We start from the raw sequence: 16,814 nt of genomic DNA, 5'->3' as shown, positions 1-16,814 counted from the left end.
AGTGCATTAAGCAGCATGCTGGGGTATATCCATGGGGAAAGCAGTTACTGAGAACCCAAAAGCTCTCTCCCCACCCATTCTCAGGAGCTGTTTCATTCCTGAAAAGTCCCCTGACACCGGGCCCCAGCAAAGTGATCATAGGAGACAGCACATTAATGCAGCACTTCATGAGCTCCCCAGTTCCCCCATAAACCCAAGTGTCGCCATGGCTGAGAGGCAGTCACTGCTGTCATGCTGGCCACTTTAGGTGTCTGCAGACGTGTCTCCGAGGCTCAGTGCTTCTGGCCAGGTGTCACAGTTTCTAAAGCTTCTAAAGTACTTGTAGGATGGAACTAGCAGGTGCTCTGATGTCCAGGAGCGAGAAGCATACGTCTGTGACTCATGGAGCTGGGGAAGCAGCTGCCTGGGCTGGCAACTCTGACAGGTTCCTATGAGCCCTGGCTCCTGGGCACAAAGATGGCTCTGGGCATCAGCATCCCCAAAGCTATTATTACCTACCAACAAGCAGCTCTCTTCTTTCCTGAGCTGTAACATCTAAATAACAATGATGACGGTGACCAAGACACCTGTGCCCTGAGATATAATAGGTGTCATTTCATCTAGGTGAGTAGAAAATTCCAGGGTTTAGAAAGACAATTGGGAAAGACTCATTCCAAGAACTAAAGGAGAGAGGAGGTTGGGAGCCATGTGGAGGTTCAGTAGAAAGGCATCTCAGGACAGGATGGGAAGAACTCCAAGACCCCACTGAGAAATGAAATGTCAGCCAGCTGCCCTGAGCCTCAGGGACCGCCTCGCTCACTCCTCTGGCCACAGCTCCCTCCACCCCTGCTGGGAAGTGGACAGGAAATGGCTGCCAGCGAAGCAGAGCCACCCACCCCTGAACACTCTGAGTAGAAATGAGATTGTGGCGACAATGGGTAGGTAGGCATGGTGATTGCTGCTGCTCACTTTCACTCTGACACATGTTGCTACTCCCTGGGCATTGTTGAGTTCTATTTTTATGCCCCTTCTCCTCTGGTTAACAATGCTGGCAGCATCCTCTTGGGAAGAGAAGGCGCTACTTAGAGGAAAGAAACCAAGCATCCTTGTTCAGCTCCACTACCCTTTGGGGCCAAGCCAGCCACACCGGGACAGAGGCTTAGGATCATGAAAATGGTGTACCTGTGAGCAGGTGCCCCATGTGATTTGGAGCCAGTTGTGCTATTAGCAAAAATCCATCAGGCTCTCTCCCAAGAAAACAGAGGCAGCTAAAGACTGTTTATCGAGTGCAGAGCGTCCTTCGAGACAGGTGTGCTACATAAGTACAAGGTGATTTAATTATATTAACAACCTGCTGAATCCGGCTGTGGAACAGCAGTGGGTGTGGGGTGGCAGGCCTGCAGCTGCAAATGGAATCTGAGGACATCTGTTTAACCTGCTCCCTTCCCTCCGCCCAGATCCATACGTCAAAGTGTCCCTGCTTTGTGACGGACGGAGACTGAAGAAGAAAAAAACCACCATTAAGAAGAACACACTCAATCCCGTCTACAACGAGGCCATCATCTTTGACATTCCCCCAGAAAACATGGATCAAGTCAGCCTGCTCATCTCCGTGATGGACTATGACCGGTGTGTACATCTTCCACGCGAGGGATTCTTGTCCCCATCGCTCGTCATCCCCACTCCCTTAGGGCTCCCTAACCAGTTCAGGGCTCACACATCTTATTGACTTCAAACCCATGTCCTCCAAAGCCAAGACCAGGAAGTTGAAGAAAGGCATGGGTTTCACCTTGGCAAAGGCATAAGCCTTCCTTCCCTACTGGCCTGTTTCCATCAAGGATGGGTCCACCTTTTAGCACCTTGCCCCCGCGCCACCCCAATCAAGCCCATTTACCCCCTTACTGTTCCCCTTCTTCCACTGACTCCCAGTAGTTCCCCCTCCTCTCCTCCTCCTCCTTCTTCTTTCTTATTCATTCATTCATTTATTTATTATTTGAAAGGTAGACTTACAGAGAGGAGAGGAGACACACGGAATAAGATATTCTGTCCACTGGTTCACTCCCCAAGTGGCCCCAATGGCCAGAGCTGAGCCAATCCGAACCCAGGAACCAGGCGCCTCCTCTGGGTCTCCCACCCAGGTGCAGGGTCCCAAGGGCTCTCCTCCACTGCTTTATAGACACAAGTAGGGAGCAGGACAGGAAGTGGAGCAGCTGGGACACAAAACAGCACCCACATTAAACCCCGGAACTTGTAAGGGGAGGATTAGCCAATTGAGTCTTTGTGCAAGGCCCCCAGCATGTTTTCTAAAATAACTTTCCACCCTCTCTATTCCTGCTGCTGTTGCCACCCTTTTTCTGGGACTGCTATGCAACCCACTGGCAGAGTGAAGACCCACTTGCTCTCTGAGCTTGCCCTACTAAAGAATCATCAATGGCTCCTGGGGTCCAGGCTTCCCCCACCCTTGTCTCTCAAGCCCTCCCATCCCCTGGGCCAGCCTATGCATCCCACCTGAGATGTACTTTTCTTGTACTCATCCTTAGTCTTCATCAAGACTGGTTCTAAAACACTTTGCAAGCAGCAACCCTCAGGGCAGGTTCTTTGCAGCTGTCCATACAGGAGAGAGAGAGAGAGAGAGGAGAGAATGCAATAAAGCCTCAGCCAGGGCTCTCTGCACAAGTTTTCAAGCATCGCAGGTGCTTGAGGAGCAGACTTGGCCCAGCGAGTTAGCACAATTTCTCTCCATGCACAGCCTCACCTGGGTGAAGGCACAGGTGATAGTCAATACAATGGCTTTGTTTTCTCCCTCAGAGTGGGCCACAATGAGATCATAGGAGTCTGCCGCGTGGGCATCAGTGCTGAAGGCCTGGGCAGAGACCACTGGAACGAGATGCTGGCGTACCCACGCAAACCCATTGCACACTGGCACTCCCTGGTGGAGGTAAAGAAATCCTTCAAAGAGGTGGGTGAGGTTGCCTGGCCCTTGGCATGCTTGCTGCATGGTGGTGTGGGCTGGAGAATGGCAGTTGGCGGCTGCGAGACCCTTGGCCTTCAGTGGGGTGGAGGGGTCGGGGGGTACGTGGGTCCCACGTGCTTCTCACCCGCTGCATCACAGGCACAAAGGAAAGAAGGAAGGAGGGGGAAAGCAAAGGCTGCCGACAGGAAGCAGCCAGGCCAGGCAATTTTAAATTCTCATTGGAAAACTAGAGCTTGCAGGGAGCCTGTCCCGTGGGCCCCAAAAAGCTTTCACAAAGCTCTTGGGCCCAGGCCATAAGAGTAGAAGCTGGCGAGAAATTCTGCGCCTGCTGGAACAGGAAGTCCCCTGAGACCCAAGGCAGGCCATCACTTGGCAGTTCTCACTGCTTAGAGGGAGATCACGAAGGAACAGATTTCTCTCTGTGGCCCTGAGATGTCTCTCTTTGTGGCTAAACCCCCTTAGCAGAGGAGAAAGAGAGAGAGAGAACAGTCACTGAGCTGGAAGTCCTGCACTTGGCTCCTGCTTTGAGCATCCTAGCTGGCTCATGTCTGGAATCTGTCACTTCTCCCTCAGCAGCAAGAGACAGGCCCCTGTGAGGGACACTTGCAGCCTACACCCATCCCCTCCCTGTACCCTGCCAACTTCAGAGCCTCTGATCTGCTGGCTCAGGGGTCCCCCAGGCCTGCTTTTCCTTCCTTGGCTTGGGAATGAGCCCTAAGCATCCTTTACAGGATGTCAGACCCTGGAGCCATATCCTGCAAAGCTGAGAGATCACTCCCCCACCCTCACAGGTTCCATGCCCTGCGAGTTCAGAAAGCAGTGTGAGAGTGGGGGATCGCACTCATGCCAATCTAAAGCTCTGTCCTTTCTTGCACTTGGCCCCACAGCTTCAGTGCAGTCACCTTGAAGACAGGATTCCCCAACCCCAGGACAGATCCTGAAGGAGCTGCTGGCTCCCTCACAGGGTGGGTGAGCCTCCTTCTAGCAATGGGAGAGGATCGGAGGTGTGGGAACCATGGCTTTTGGGGAGTCAAGATGCTGGGTTCACCTTCCTGAGTGTGATTTGTGGGCTCCTGCCCCAGGGCCTTTGGCATGGCATCAAGGAATAAGGCACTGATGTAGGGTCCCTGCCCTTGGGGAGCTTTAACAAGGAAGGCTAGTTCTGGGTCCCCCTGTGGGAACTTCCACCCCTACCCCTCCTTGCCCACTGCACAAATTCCCCAGGCCACATGAACGTGACATCTGGTACCTCACTACGTGCAATGTTGCCTCAACCAGAGCCCAGGGCAGCTGTGCCCTGTTCGCCTTTCAAGATGCTCCAAAGTAGAAATCTCTGGTGGGCTGGGGATCCCTGGTAACTCACTGCCCAGCTCTGGTCTTTTTTCTTGTACTTATTTACTTAAAAGGCAGACTTACAGAGATGGAAAGAGATCTTCTATCTGCTGATTCACAGCAATACATGGCCTCAATAGCCAGGGTTCTGCCAAGCCAAAGTTAGGAGCCAGGAGCTTCTTCCAAATCTTTCACGTGGCTCTAGGGGCATAAACACGTCAGCTATCTTCTGCTGATTTTTCCGGGCCATGAGCAGGGAACTAGATTGGAAGTGGAACAGCCGGGACACAAATTAGGAGATGCTGGTGTTGCAGGTTGCCTTGCCCATTATACCAGGGTGTGTCCCCATCCCCTGCCCCAGCTCTGGTCTTTGGTCCCCTGGTTGGTAAAATGAGGAGACAGGCCCCTCACATCTCTGCTTTTCTGGGGCTTCTAAGCCCATGAGGCCACATCTTGTACTGTGGCTGCCCGTGGCAAACAGGAAGTCAGTCGCAAAGCAGCTACTGGAGCCAGGGTGCAGGGTACCATGGGGCCCTTCTTCAAGATGAATACAACCCAATTAAGGCACATCATGAATCCCCAGTCCTGTTTCTTTGAGTAGTCTGACTCACTAGTCCAGACGACAAAAGAAAAAGACAAAGTAGAATATCAAGTCCTTGAAAATGAATATTTGATAAGGCAGTAAAGGCAAAAAAAAAAAAAAATAGCAGTATGTGACAAAACAAGAAGAGAAGAGATGGCTTCATTTGGGTTTACTTTTTCCCCTGACCTTCCACACTCAGCTTCCAGGCTTGTCTCCACCACGCGCTCTGCGGCTCAGCCGATGGCTGGTCCATGTGAAGAAGCTGAAAATGTCATTCGTCTTGGTAACTTAGGATGTCTACAGCACTGCTTTGTATGAGATTGTTATCAGCACTGTTTTGTTACCAGCGCCATTAGCACACGCAGCTTACATACCTTTATAAGAATGCATCCGAACCCTCACTCTGCCGGAGTCCAGCTCCAGCTGAGTTCGGAGCTCGAGAAGGGTGCGTGGAGTCGGTGATAAAGAAAGACACAGACACTGTCACTTGGTGCCTTCTAGCTTTTTTGCTCAAGAAGAAGCTGTCCTTTTTATTTACTTAGACACATCACAAGCCTCTGCACAAACGTTTGATTTTTTTTATCTTTAACTGTAAAACTAAGACAGCATGCACAGATGTCCAATTAATTTTTACTTCATGGTCAACCAGGTGCTCTTAAAGATAATTCTGTAAGTTACTATAATCAGTTTCTTTAAAGCAAACTGTTATTCATTCTTCAGAAGTAGCCATTAGGTGACAGCCAGAACTCCAAGGCCAAGGCACAGATGGTTACCTACTAATCAGTAAAACATTCCCACTACATTTTATTTTCACAACTTATTTATCACTTAATAGGAGAAATACATCAAAAGGGGAAAAAAATAACAATCTAGAACAAAAAGTTTCAAACATTAAATCCCCCTACAACTGCAGGCTCTACAACCTCATAAACAATCAAACAATAATCAAAAGTATATCTCTATGATGTTAATAGAATCACCCTATATTTCCTCTAGTTAAAAAATTATGAAAGCGACTAAAACAGCTACATTTTCTATGCTCTAAAGAGTTGCAAGGACAGGCTAACCTTTAAGGTCACAGTAACTATAATTTTTGCTATAGCAGTTTCCACTCATACTCCCATCACTTCCATTAGTTTGTAAAATTCTTATTAAGCCGTTTCCCTGGAGGCATGCTATATGTCCTGGCCAGGGCAATGGGTAGGTACACAATAAGGTGTCCAGAAATGACATGGGTTTAATTGTACTCCTGTGCGCAGTTAAAGGCCCACTCACCAAGACATTATCAATAACATTAACTCTCAAGCTCACATTAGTTGCCAAAGCCATCTCACAAGGACAAACAATGCCTCAATAGATTACAGAATTCTTAGTGGGGTGCTTGAGTGTCCATGCGAAAGGGGGTGAAACTGTGTCAAGGTGGTCAGAGAGAAATCCTCTGGCCCTGCCAAGCAGGGGAGCTGTTCTCTTCACACCTTCGTGTTATTCACACCTACTGCACAGACCCCAGCATCACTCAACTAATAGGAAGTAGTTTCCGCTTTGTGGCACCGTCAGATGTGTTGTACATGAACATGAGAAGGCCTCCCTGCCCGGTCAGCCTCACGGCTCAGCCTTCTCTAGTTCTGTACTAGACAGTGAGCAAGGGCTTGGCTCCTGTAATTTGAATTGCCCATTTGTTCAATACATAAAAGAACCTTCCTCCTCAGCTCCCAGGCAAGATAAATGGCACCAGATCTGGAAAGCACTATTTCTCTTGTGCCTTTCTTTGTGGAGTTTCAAGTGCTGTGATCATTTCTTTTTTTATTAATGAGAACAGAGGGCACCATGCCTGCTTGCCTGTTTGCAGTTTAAAAAATCAGTTTGAAGGAAGTAAATTAACTGAGAAGACATCCCCGCCCACCATCCCTCCCCTCCTTGGCTGGGATTCTTTCCTGAAGCCCTCCCGGGTGCCCCTCCCTAGCTCCAGTGCCAGCAGCTGCTCCCCCACCCCCACCCCTTCCCTCTCAGCTCTCCTGCCCAGAGCCACGTTGTCATCGTTGTCATCGCTGTCACCAGGCAGAGTTCAGATCACCCGCCAGGGATTTTAGATCTCTCTGGGAACGTGACCCATTTCAGAGCAACAAAGAACCTCTGGGAATACGGCCCCTGGGGAGCAATCAGCTTGCTGTGTGCCCAGGATGTGCAAAATCACCCTGCTCAACTCACCTCTTGGAATCGTTCACCTCCCCGTGGCCTGTGGCCCGTGAACCTCATCTCTTTCCTTTGTTTATTATCTTCGTAGGAAAATTCAGGGGTGAGCTGAGGAGCCGCAGCACTCCTTGTCCATTTGTTCCGGATAAACTGGCATGCTCTGTGGGACTCCTCTTAGTAACTGTTATGTAAAGACAGACAAATGCTGTGTGCGGTCATTTCACATTTCCCTCCTCTGACCCGGCCCATCTATCAGGTTGTCTAAGTGGCATGCTTTTTACCCAGGGGCCAAACCGGTAATTACCATGTCCCTTTTGCGCACAATCACAGATTGTCACAAGAGACATAGAATTCCTAAAATGCAGATCTATTCCCTGAGATCATCCGTGGTCGTCCCATGTTGCCTTCTGAAGTCACAGTTTGGGCTCACCAACCAGGCATGTATTGATCTAAAATATTTCACCAGGGAACCCCTCGGTTGTGAGTTCACTCACGTGGAGGCTGCCAGCAGAGGGACTGCCACCCGGAGTTAGGAGTAAGTACCTGCAGTGGACCCCAAAGAGGTTAGGTTCCTTGTTACGTTGTATGTCTCCTTCTTCCCATGGCGTGGCCCGTGCTGGGACAGCGGTGGGATGGAGTGGAAAGGAGCACTGGACTGTGTTGGAGGTGAGAGGAGCCCTGGTTCCACCTCTGGCTCTGCCCTCACTGGCTGCACTTGACTTCTGTTTTCTCTTGTGCAAGAGCTAGATGGCTTCACTGAAACCATCTCCCAAGCCTGTGCCTCTAGTCATGCCATGCTGAAATAGCCAGGTCTAGGTCACAGGGTTGGTGGTGGCTGATGCCTGATCTGTGTGGCCTGTAGTTGGTTGGAAAGATCTTCAGATGGGCCAGCCCAAGATGTGTGGGATCCCGAGAGGGACAGCTGGGTGCTGTTAGCTCTTCAGTAGGTCTGTAGCCTCTTGGCTTCATGAGCTTCCCATTTGCTCTATAGGTAGCACTGGATGGCAAACAGTCTGTTCCCTAGGTAGCTCTGTCTACAAATGGCTGCGTACGAGGGAAATGTACCCTCCCTGTTCACCCCTGACATGTGCCTGATGCATAGCTGCAGACTCAGCCCCATCCCTCTATTGTGGAGACCTCGTGAGACGAGAGGTCCAGGGAGGCCATCTCCCTGCCTGCCTCGGCTGTCCCTTTGGAGCCCAGTCCTGTAGGCACCTAAGAGAAGACTGCATCTCCCCAGTGAAAGAATGAGTAAGCATTGGCTCAGTCTCACCTTGCAGGTGAGGAACAATGTTGGGAACGCTCACAGGTTGGAGCCTTGCCCGGGACACATTGCCGCAGCAATGGCTGGCTCACCCACTTAGAGCAGGTAGGGTGGCTCAGGCCACTGCTCCATTGGTCCTCTGTTATGCTCATGACATCAGCAACTTTCATGGAGGACTCAGAGGAGGGCCAAAGGGACAGCTGTGGAGGACAAAGGGGTTAGGCAGACCTAAAAAGAAGGAGGGGCTGCCATCTCCCCCACTTCCTACTTAAACACCCATCTGAGTATGAATGCCACAGGCGGCATTGGGACTGAGGCAGAGAGTCCATAGCTAAAGCAATACCAGGTTGTCAGCTGTATAACAGGACCTAGACAAATGGCTAATAATTCATGATCATTGGTTCTTGGCAGTAAGGGCACACTCTGCCTGCTGCCTCCTTCACTGCGAACGTAATCCAATTGTCAGTGTGGAATATGGCTGACACCCTCCATCACGGGCGCCAGTCTTAGCTCCTCATCACAACCCAGACACACACTCACTCTGTGGAGGGCAGAGGGCTTTTATTATCCCTGCAGTAGGTCTTTGCTCTGGCAATCAAGAATTCCACCCTAGAAGCTGCTCAAAGCTGGTTTTTGCATGGCTCACAGCACAATTCCAGAGAGCTTAGAAGCTGAGAAGCTGGGAGAAGTAAATTCAGTGCATGGGCTAACCAGCAAAGCTGTGCAAGTTACAGTGTAAATCCCTCCGGCCACCAATAACTCTTCCCCTTCACCCCTTTCTTTCCTCTCTGCAGTGGCAGGGCCGTGCTGCCAGCTTTGACAGTGAGAGCTCATGCCCGTCTCCGAAGCCACCTCCAACGCCGTGAGCTGCCTGGCCCAGCCACACAAATGGGACTGAGTAATGACGTTCGTTTTGCACCCGTCCTGTCTAAGCGCAGTGTTGTGCAGTCACAGCGGCGACGGCCACCTCAGCAGCCGTCTCTTCACTCAAGTCTGAACTGCTCCTGTGGAGGCCAGAGCCTGGGGTACTTGTCGTGTGGTCAGATCTGTCTTAGTCTTTCTGTCTCCCCAAGTGATGCTTCTGTGACTTTTCCTCCCACTTTTTATGGGTCTGCTGTGAAAGTAAGACAAAACAAAGGGTAGGGAGCCCAAAAGTTGGTTCTATAAAATACAGTGTAAAATAGCAATCTCTTTTTTTGGAGGGGATGGGGGAATGTGGCTATAAGTTGCTGAAATTGTGTGTCTTCATCAAGTTCTGCCCCCCAGAGAAAAGAGAAGTGGGAGGAGTTATGTATGCACCTGCAGAACTGGGCAAGAGTACTCACACGGATGGAAGAGCCTTTATAAGACCAACGACTGGGCTGTGAAGCTCTTCTCTGCAATGGTATAAACCAAGACTTGGACTCCCAATCCCATGCAGAAATCACGAGATCTCCAAAGGTGTTTGTGGCCCGCCAGACAGTGGACTTACAGGGCCTCTTGCTCCCCAATCTTGTTATCTTTCCTCATTGGTTGGAAACATCTGGATTCCTCCTGGGAACTGAGTTTCCTTATGAATGAGTCTTCCAGAGGGGAAAAAGAAAAACCTTGATGCACCATATGCTCTCTGATGCACCACAGTGAGCGACCCCATTGGATCTTTTTTCTTGAGAATAACCTTCGCTGTGCAGAAAGATTGGCACATGCATTCTAGAATGATCTCTGCGTTATACATAACTCTCATTCCAGGAGCTATCTAACTATCAGCTGTTTAAAACGCCTTGGTAGATCAAAGAAATGCTTAGCTAGAACATTCTCATCTGAATGGGGAGTTTTGGCATCCAAGTTTGAGTTTGAGTTCATCTTGCTGTGACACGTTTTCATGACAGAGACCCAGGCAGTGTCACCCTATTTTAGCAACCCCTGACTTTGAGACAGTATTCACTTTAAGCTTTAGTTCTATAAATTCCTAAATACTTCTGTGTTGTTTGTCTCTGTGGTCATGAGGGGTCTGGCTTGGTTACCTTTAGATCTCTACCTTAAGCCAGCTTCAGTTTAGAAAAAGAGGGGGAAAAAAGCGGATACTTGAACTATCGTGTCTTGTCATGGCACAATTCTGTTTTCATGGTGACCTTTAAGCCCCTCAGCTGTAGCAAGGTTGGTGCCACATGCGAGGGGAAGGTCCCCCTTGAACACATGTACCTGCACAGGACCGTCTCCAGAGCTGTATGTGCAACTTGCAAGAGATCAGACCATTGGAGACCCTGTGCTTTTACCCATCCAAGGTCAAGAACATCAGAGTTACTCATGCATCTTGTGTCTTATTTTTCACACGCACTGCGTACTATGAAAAGCAGCTGCTTGGGACAGCAACCTTCATTCCAAGTCAAGTTGGCAGGTTTCTCTGCCAAGCTGGCTTTGGATATTGTCTTCTAGTCCTAAGATGGGCTACCATGGTTCCAAAACTCCACCACTTTGAAAAATCAATGTAGAGAAATCTAAACTTTGCCCTGTACTGAGCCCTATCCAGGGACCTCTTATGTAAAGATGGTTTTTCTCCCTCAGATAGCTTGGGACTGACAGACCTTTTCTTTGAGAATGAGGGAAATAAAACCTAAGGTCACAGCAATCTTTCTGGAAGGTGAGAAACCACTTTGTCTCTTGACCCTAGACTGGTCCCTCCATCTATTGAGTAGGTGCTACAGCTGTTGCCACCGTGAAGGGGACACTGGAGTTGCCTGGGTCACGGGAACCCAAAAATTAGCACGAGAGAGTCTGTCCAAGAATTGAGCTCATAAAGTACCTACCCAGGCATCACCTTGAGACCCTCAGACAGTGAGGATAACCCACTGTAACCTTTTGGAGAGGGCATAAGGTCAGTATGAGCTCTGGGAGGGTATTGCCTGTTGAGAGGGTGTACTTTGGAGATGTTTTCCTGAGTGAAGTGTGGCCCCCAACCCTACCCCACCTTGACCAATAGTAACTACTCTCCCCACTCCCCCTGTCCCACTCCAGAAAGGCTCTTAGCTCCAGGAGCCTCACTCCCCGCCCAGCATCCAGGGAACAGTCCTCGGTCTGAAGCACGAATGAATCCTGAACGCCTACTAGCCTTGTGACTGGGCCCAGTCTCTCCAGCTCAGAGATGAAAAAAGGAAACACAACGTGGATGCTTTTGTTGGCTTTCCTCTGGCATTAAGAAACCTTCAGGACTGCCGTGGGCTTTGCTGACCTTGCTGCAACTGGGGTCCTTTGCACACAGATGTTTTATTAAAAACACACACAAAGCTCCCGTCTTTGTTTAGCAGTGGTTTGGGGCTGAAAGATGCCCTTCTACCCCATCCTCACTCCCACCGCGCGGGGCCAACCTAGTGAATTGCATCTTCATTTACAATTATGTTGTTAATTACTGCTTTGTGTCTCCCACCTCTGTCACAGCCTAGAGTTTTTATTCAATTAAATCTCCGTCTCTTGCCCACATCTCTTGTCACTCTGTGTTCCTAAGGGTAAGCAGTCAGCACATCTCCCCACCTTGTAGCACAGTCAGAGGGAGAACTGAAAGGCTCCTGTGGTTTTCACCCTGCCCGAGGAATACCTACCTATGCACCGTGCCATTGGCTCATTCCCCCTGTGCACCTGCCGTTGGCTCACTCCACCTGCGCTGCCTCGGGCAGCACTTGATATGTGGGACACAGCTGCTCCCTCAGCTGTTGAGCTGCACACACAGTCCCTGCAGGTGCCCCAGTGTCTCTGGGGAAATGGGTCCCAGCATCTCTGCACAGTACAGTGCCTTCACCCACCAGGCAAGCAATCCCTGCTGACATCCATAATACCCAAAACGTGGTGAAGCCAGGAGAGAATACAATTACAGACTTGAACAGATGAAATGAACATTCTGCTTCATAGACTATCTTCTCTGCTTACCCCCTCCCCATTTGCCCAGTTTTTAACTAAGAAGGCAGACTGTGGATTGGGGAGTAAAAGGCAGCACTGCTTTCTTGCATGACTGCAGCTGAAGGAAGTGAGCTGCGCTGAGAGGTGCTCCACTGCCTAAGAAGGCCGCTCCCCTGGGGCTGGTGCCTCCCCATCGAGGCAACCAGCAGCCAGCAGCATTTGCTGAAGCCCAGGCTGTGTCCAGAGCCCATAGCAGGCTGAATCAGTCAGTCTGAATGGACTGTGTTACACTGCAATGACAAACTGCAGATGCCAGGGGCTGAAAATCACAAAGGTTTATTTCTCCTTCATGATTGTCCCATCACTATGGGGTCTTATTCCTTGCATGTATTCAGGGATACTCAGGGTGACAGAATGGCAAACGTCTCACACATGGTCAGGCCCAAAGTCACTGAGAAGAGTCACATGACCAAGAAGTAACACATGTTACTATCCTCGCCTGATCATTGCCAGAGTTCCTTCCCAGACATACAGGGTTCAAATGTCCAGGAGAGGAAAAGCAGGAAACACCCAGATAGCAAGTGCCAGGGAAGACCCCGTGAACTTAGCAGGCCTGGGGAGAGAGACACGTATGCGTGGCTGATTCCAAGACACTGACAAAGGAAAGCAGTGTGTTCTGTTCATTCTTGAATGAGTTCTACCCATAGAAAGCATTTAGTCTAGAAAGATGGCAATGAGAACCAATAGACCAAGGAGAACATGACTATTCCATGGAATCAAAGGCTATAAAAGCCCTAGAAAAAAGAACACAGTCCCCCCATGGAAGGAAGACCAACCTTGGGAAAGAGGTGGTATCCGTCTCTTAGAGGTGAGCGTGATTTTGCAATGTGGTACTTGGGAGGAGGAGCTTGTCCCAGGATACAGGGGCTAAACGGGGATCCCTGGAATTTGCCAAGCTCCTTCATATAGGACTTCAGCCTGATAAATCTGCCTGTTCCTTGTGGAACATGGCTCAGTACTACCATGCTTTAGCTCTGCTTCTTTCTAGTTCCTGTCAACTCATGATGCACACTCACCTGCAAAACCTGCCTGGCATGAGCATCGCTCCAACCATCATACCCATCCCTTGCCCTTCCTCTGCTTCTTGGGCTAGGACTCAACCTGAAGCCCCTCTGGATTTTACAATTTATACAGTGTCTTTTCCTGCTCCACGGTGAGCCTGGGTTCCCTGGTACAAGAAACTGGACCAGATTCTCCCTGGCTTTCCCCTGGCTCTGCTTCACGGTATCCATCCCATGAACAGTGATGGGAAAGGAAGGGAGCAGCAGGCTGTGGAAGCAGCCATGCAAGAGGGACCACGGACTGGGCTGTGCCCAGACCATGCACAGGGACATATGGGAGGTGGTCACAGGTGAAAATGCTCAGCTGATCTGGAAAGAGAGGGGAAGGAAGGTGGACTCATGAGTGCCATACACAGCACACATGGCAGCCAAGTGCTCTGTGCTTCCCACAGCCACCAGCAATGTGGAGGAGCAAGGTTCAGGCGACATGGAATGTGAGATGGTGGAGGATATTGAGCAGATGGCTGAAATTCACTGGGAAGCTGGACAGCAAGGCCAAGAGTGAGATGTGAGTGTCCCAGAGGCCCACACATCAAAAGGGGCTGTGGAGATAGGAGGCTGACACTACGCAGCAGGTGCAAGGAGATCAGGAGAGTCTCAGGAGGAGGTTCTTAGAAATTGTCAATAGTAAGAGGTCAGGGAAAAAGAAAGTGATGTGAATGATAAGGGAGAGGTACCCAAGCAAAACTAATCGATGTCGGTGCTGATCAACAAAAGCAGATCAATCAAGCTCTTCATCATCAAACGATTCATCGCAGCAAGCTGATCCAAGGTGCTTAACTATGACCCAGTTCACACAAGTCCACCCCACTTTTGCAAGCCCCAACTCGTTTGTACTCCCCTCAGCACTGCTCTTGACTTTCACTTTTTTTTTATCAATGAAGGTAAAAATATGAGAGTGGGTGTTTAACTCGATGATTAAGATGCCCCATTTCACATCTGAGTGCCTGGATTCAATTCCAGGTTCTAGCTCCCTGCTAATGCAGGCCGTGGTGATGTGGTTCAAGTCACTGAGTTCTTCCACCTGTGCTGGATTTAGTTCCTGGCTCTTGGCTGCAGCCCTGACCCAACCTCAGCTGAACAATGAATCAGAGGATGGGATAGTCTCTCAATAAATAAATAAATTAGGAAATAGCAATTTTTAAGAACTTTTTTAGTTGAAGGAAAACACACACAATCATAAAATGTACCCCTTTAACCATTTCTAGGTATCAAGTTAGTAGCATTCTCATTGCTGTATAACCATTACCAATATCCACCTGAACTTTTTCTGCTTCAGCAACTGAAGCTCTATCCAGTAGACAATAACACCCCATTCCCTACTCCCTCCAGTCACCCTGGCGTGACCTGCCAATCAACCTGCAGCTCTCCTCCTCTCTCCTACTGCAGCCCAGGACACTAGCTACTTATTCACTCACTCAACAATCAAGCACATATTGGGCAGCTTGTGTGTCAGACCATGTGCTGGGGCTGACAGTCTGCAAATGAGCATTCCAGCTAACATGCAACAAGTACTTCGTCTCTACCAGGTGCTGTTTTCAGTGCTTTACAGTAGAATCTCATTTCAATTTCCCCTCCAACTTGAGGAGGTCAAGGAACTTGCCTAGGGTCACACAGCTGCACACAGGGAACCCCAGCCAGGGCTCCCATGCTGAGGCATATTGCTAAGTCAACTCCCAATAAAACACAACTCTTTAAGGTCAAGGAGACAGACACCTCAATAGAAAATTGTTCTATAGCTTGGCAGGAGCAATGCAAGAGGCAGAGGAAACAAGGCATCTTAGAGAGGGATTCCTGAACCTCAGCATCCATGCAAGTGCCCTCCATGGTGCACTCCCAAGTGTGCCCCATCCCTAAAACCTAGTCTCACCCTTTTGGAGAGAAGGCCCCTCCATGGCCTGTTTGAGAACCATCTGTCCTGCATACTCACTTGATCCCACACCTCAGCTGAGGAATCATGGGGTCCTCCCATCACACCTGCGGGGTCTCCCCCACAGATTCCTCTAATACCCCATTGTCAGAGGTGGTGAGCCTGCTGCCCACCATCCAGCCTCCTGGCATGTGAGACACAAACAGATGCAACAGGAGTTCCATCTAAGCAGTTCCAGTTTGGGGAATAAAGTCTTCTATCGAGCAGCGAATGGTCTCAGTCCAGGAATTCCAGGAAGGGGAGAACTGGGAGCCAATTGTCATGAGCACTACTGTGGAAGCCACCTCTCATAGGCTAGGGGCAGGTGAGCAAAACAGTCCTGGCCAATCAGTCTTTCTTTAAAACAACTTGATCCCCACCCTGGTTCATGCCCAGGGCCCTTCCGTTGGCCGCCATCTTGTTCTCCACGTGTAACCCAGTGGCCTGGATTATTGGTCTGCATCTTGTTGACTTAATGATCTATTCACCATTGAGCCCCACATCACCCAGTCCCAGCCATTCACCCCACAACCACATACCAGGAGGGGTGATGCCAGAACAGGGAAGCTTGGGGTAACTTAGCCAGAAAGCAAAGCTGAGCTCAGTAAAGGTAGGAGGGCATAGCAGCTCTGGGCAAAAGCTGAACTGTAAGACTGGATGAAAAGGGAAATTCAGGGATGAGTGGTCCCTGCGAGAGACAGACAAGGGACAGGGCTTCCATAGACCCACCAGCAGTTGGCTGGCTCCCATCTTCTTGCACCTCTCAGTTCTCCGCTCTCTGGCTCTCTGTAGCAAAGCTGGGGCCTCCTTCTACAGGCATCTCAGCTGAGGACTGCTCACTCACAGTCGATGAGTGCTGCAGGGAGGTGCGAGTGGGACGGAGACATCTGTGACTTTTCCCTGAGGTGGTTCTTTCTTCCAGATGGATGGGAGAAGAAGTGTGGTGACATATCAGGAACTATCCAGAGAGAGCCCAAGCACCTGTGTGGGCAGATGCCTCTGGCTTTCCTGAAACATGCACAGTTCTTTCACTCTGTGGCTTCAGCTTGTTGCTGAGCCTGTGCTGGCCAGATAGAAAACCTGTAAGCTGGAGCACCAAGGAAGGCAAACATGTGGCTCAGCATTGAGGAGCTGTGCACTCCTGAGCAGTGCATGAGCTTTGGCCTTTCACGCCAGGTCTGCCCTCTTGCAGAAGTGACCCACCATGGCACACAGCATGTTATGACATCACAGAATCCAACAAAGTGGGAGTCTGTCTTGCGCACACTGTCAACATTTGCTTTTCCAAATACTCCAGCTGCACTTGCCTCATAGGGCAGGCATGGCAGCGCCTGCTCACATGCCTCCTGGCTCCTCTCTCTGTGGCATTGACACTGGGTGGCATTCACTGGCTTCTCCAGTTGGCTGCTTGACATTCAATGTTCCTTCCTGCCTGAGTTGTCCAACGGAGGTGGAATCTTCTCTTTGAAGCCAATACAATTGTTGGACTTCGGAGACCAGAGACAGCAGATCTGGGTGAAGTCCTGGCCCCTCAAATTTTTCCAGATGCTGTGGCTCCAATGCCCCTCTGAAACCCATGTCAAAGGGGC

General features: G+C 50.0%; 1 protein-coding gene across 3 annotated transcripts in view; it reads left to right on the top strand.

Annotated features, from left to right (window-relative positions):
- The window catches only part of SYT6 (synaptotagmin 6), a 56,042-nt gene extending 46,851 nt beyond the window's left edge, over nt 1-9,191 (top strand). The window contains exons 5-7 of one of the 3 annotated variants that reach the window (XM_040998586.1): nt 1,437-1,608; nt 2,788-2,938; nt 9,120-9,191. In XM_040998586.1, coding sequence (XP_040854520.1) covers nt 1,437-1,608; nt 2,788-2,938; nt 9,120-9,191 — 395 coding nt within the window. Of the gene's footprint in view, nt 1-1,436; nt 1,609-2,787; nt 2,939-7,527; nt 7,597-9,119 lie in introns of those variants that run through there. The other 2 variants (XM_040998587.1, XM_040998588.1) reach the window with 2 other exon arrangements.
- The last annotated feature ends 7,623 nt before the right edge of the window (nt 9,192-16,814 follow it).

The sequence above is a fragment of the Ochotona curzoniae genome, unplaced genomic scaffold (assembly GCF_017591425.1).
Source record: "Ochotona curzoniae isolate NIBS_2020 unplaced genomic scaffold, NIBS_Ocur_1.0 scaffold_1037, whole genome shotgun sequence".
Classification (NCBI taxonomy): domain Eukaryota; kingdom Metazoa; phylum Chordata; class Mammalia; order Lagomorpha; family Ochotonidae; genus Ochotona; species Ochotona curzoniae.
The sequence above is the reverse complement of the archived record's forward strand: the minus strand, read 5'-3'. Positions and strand labels throughout refer to the sequence as shown.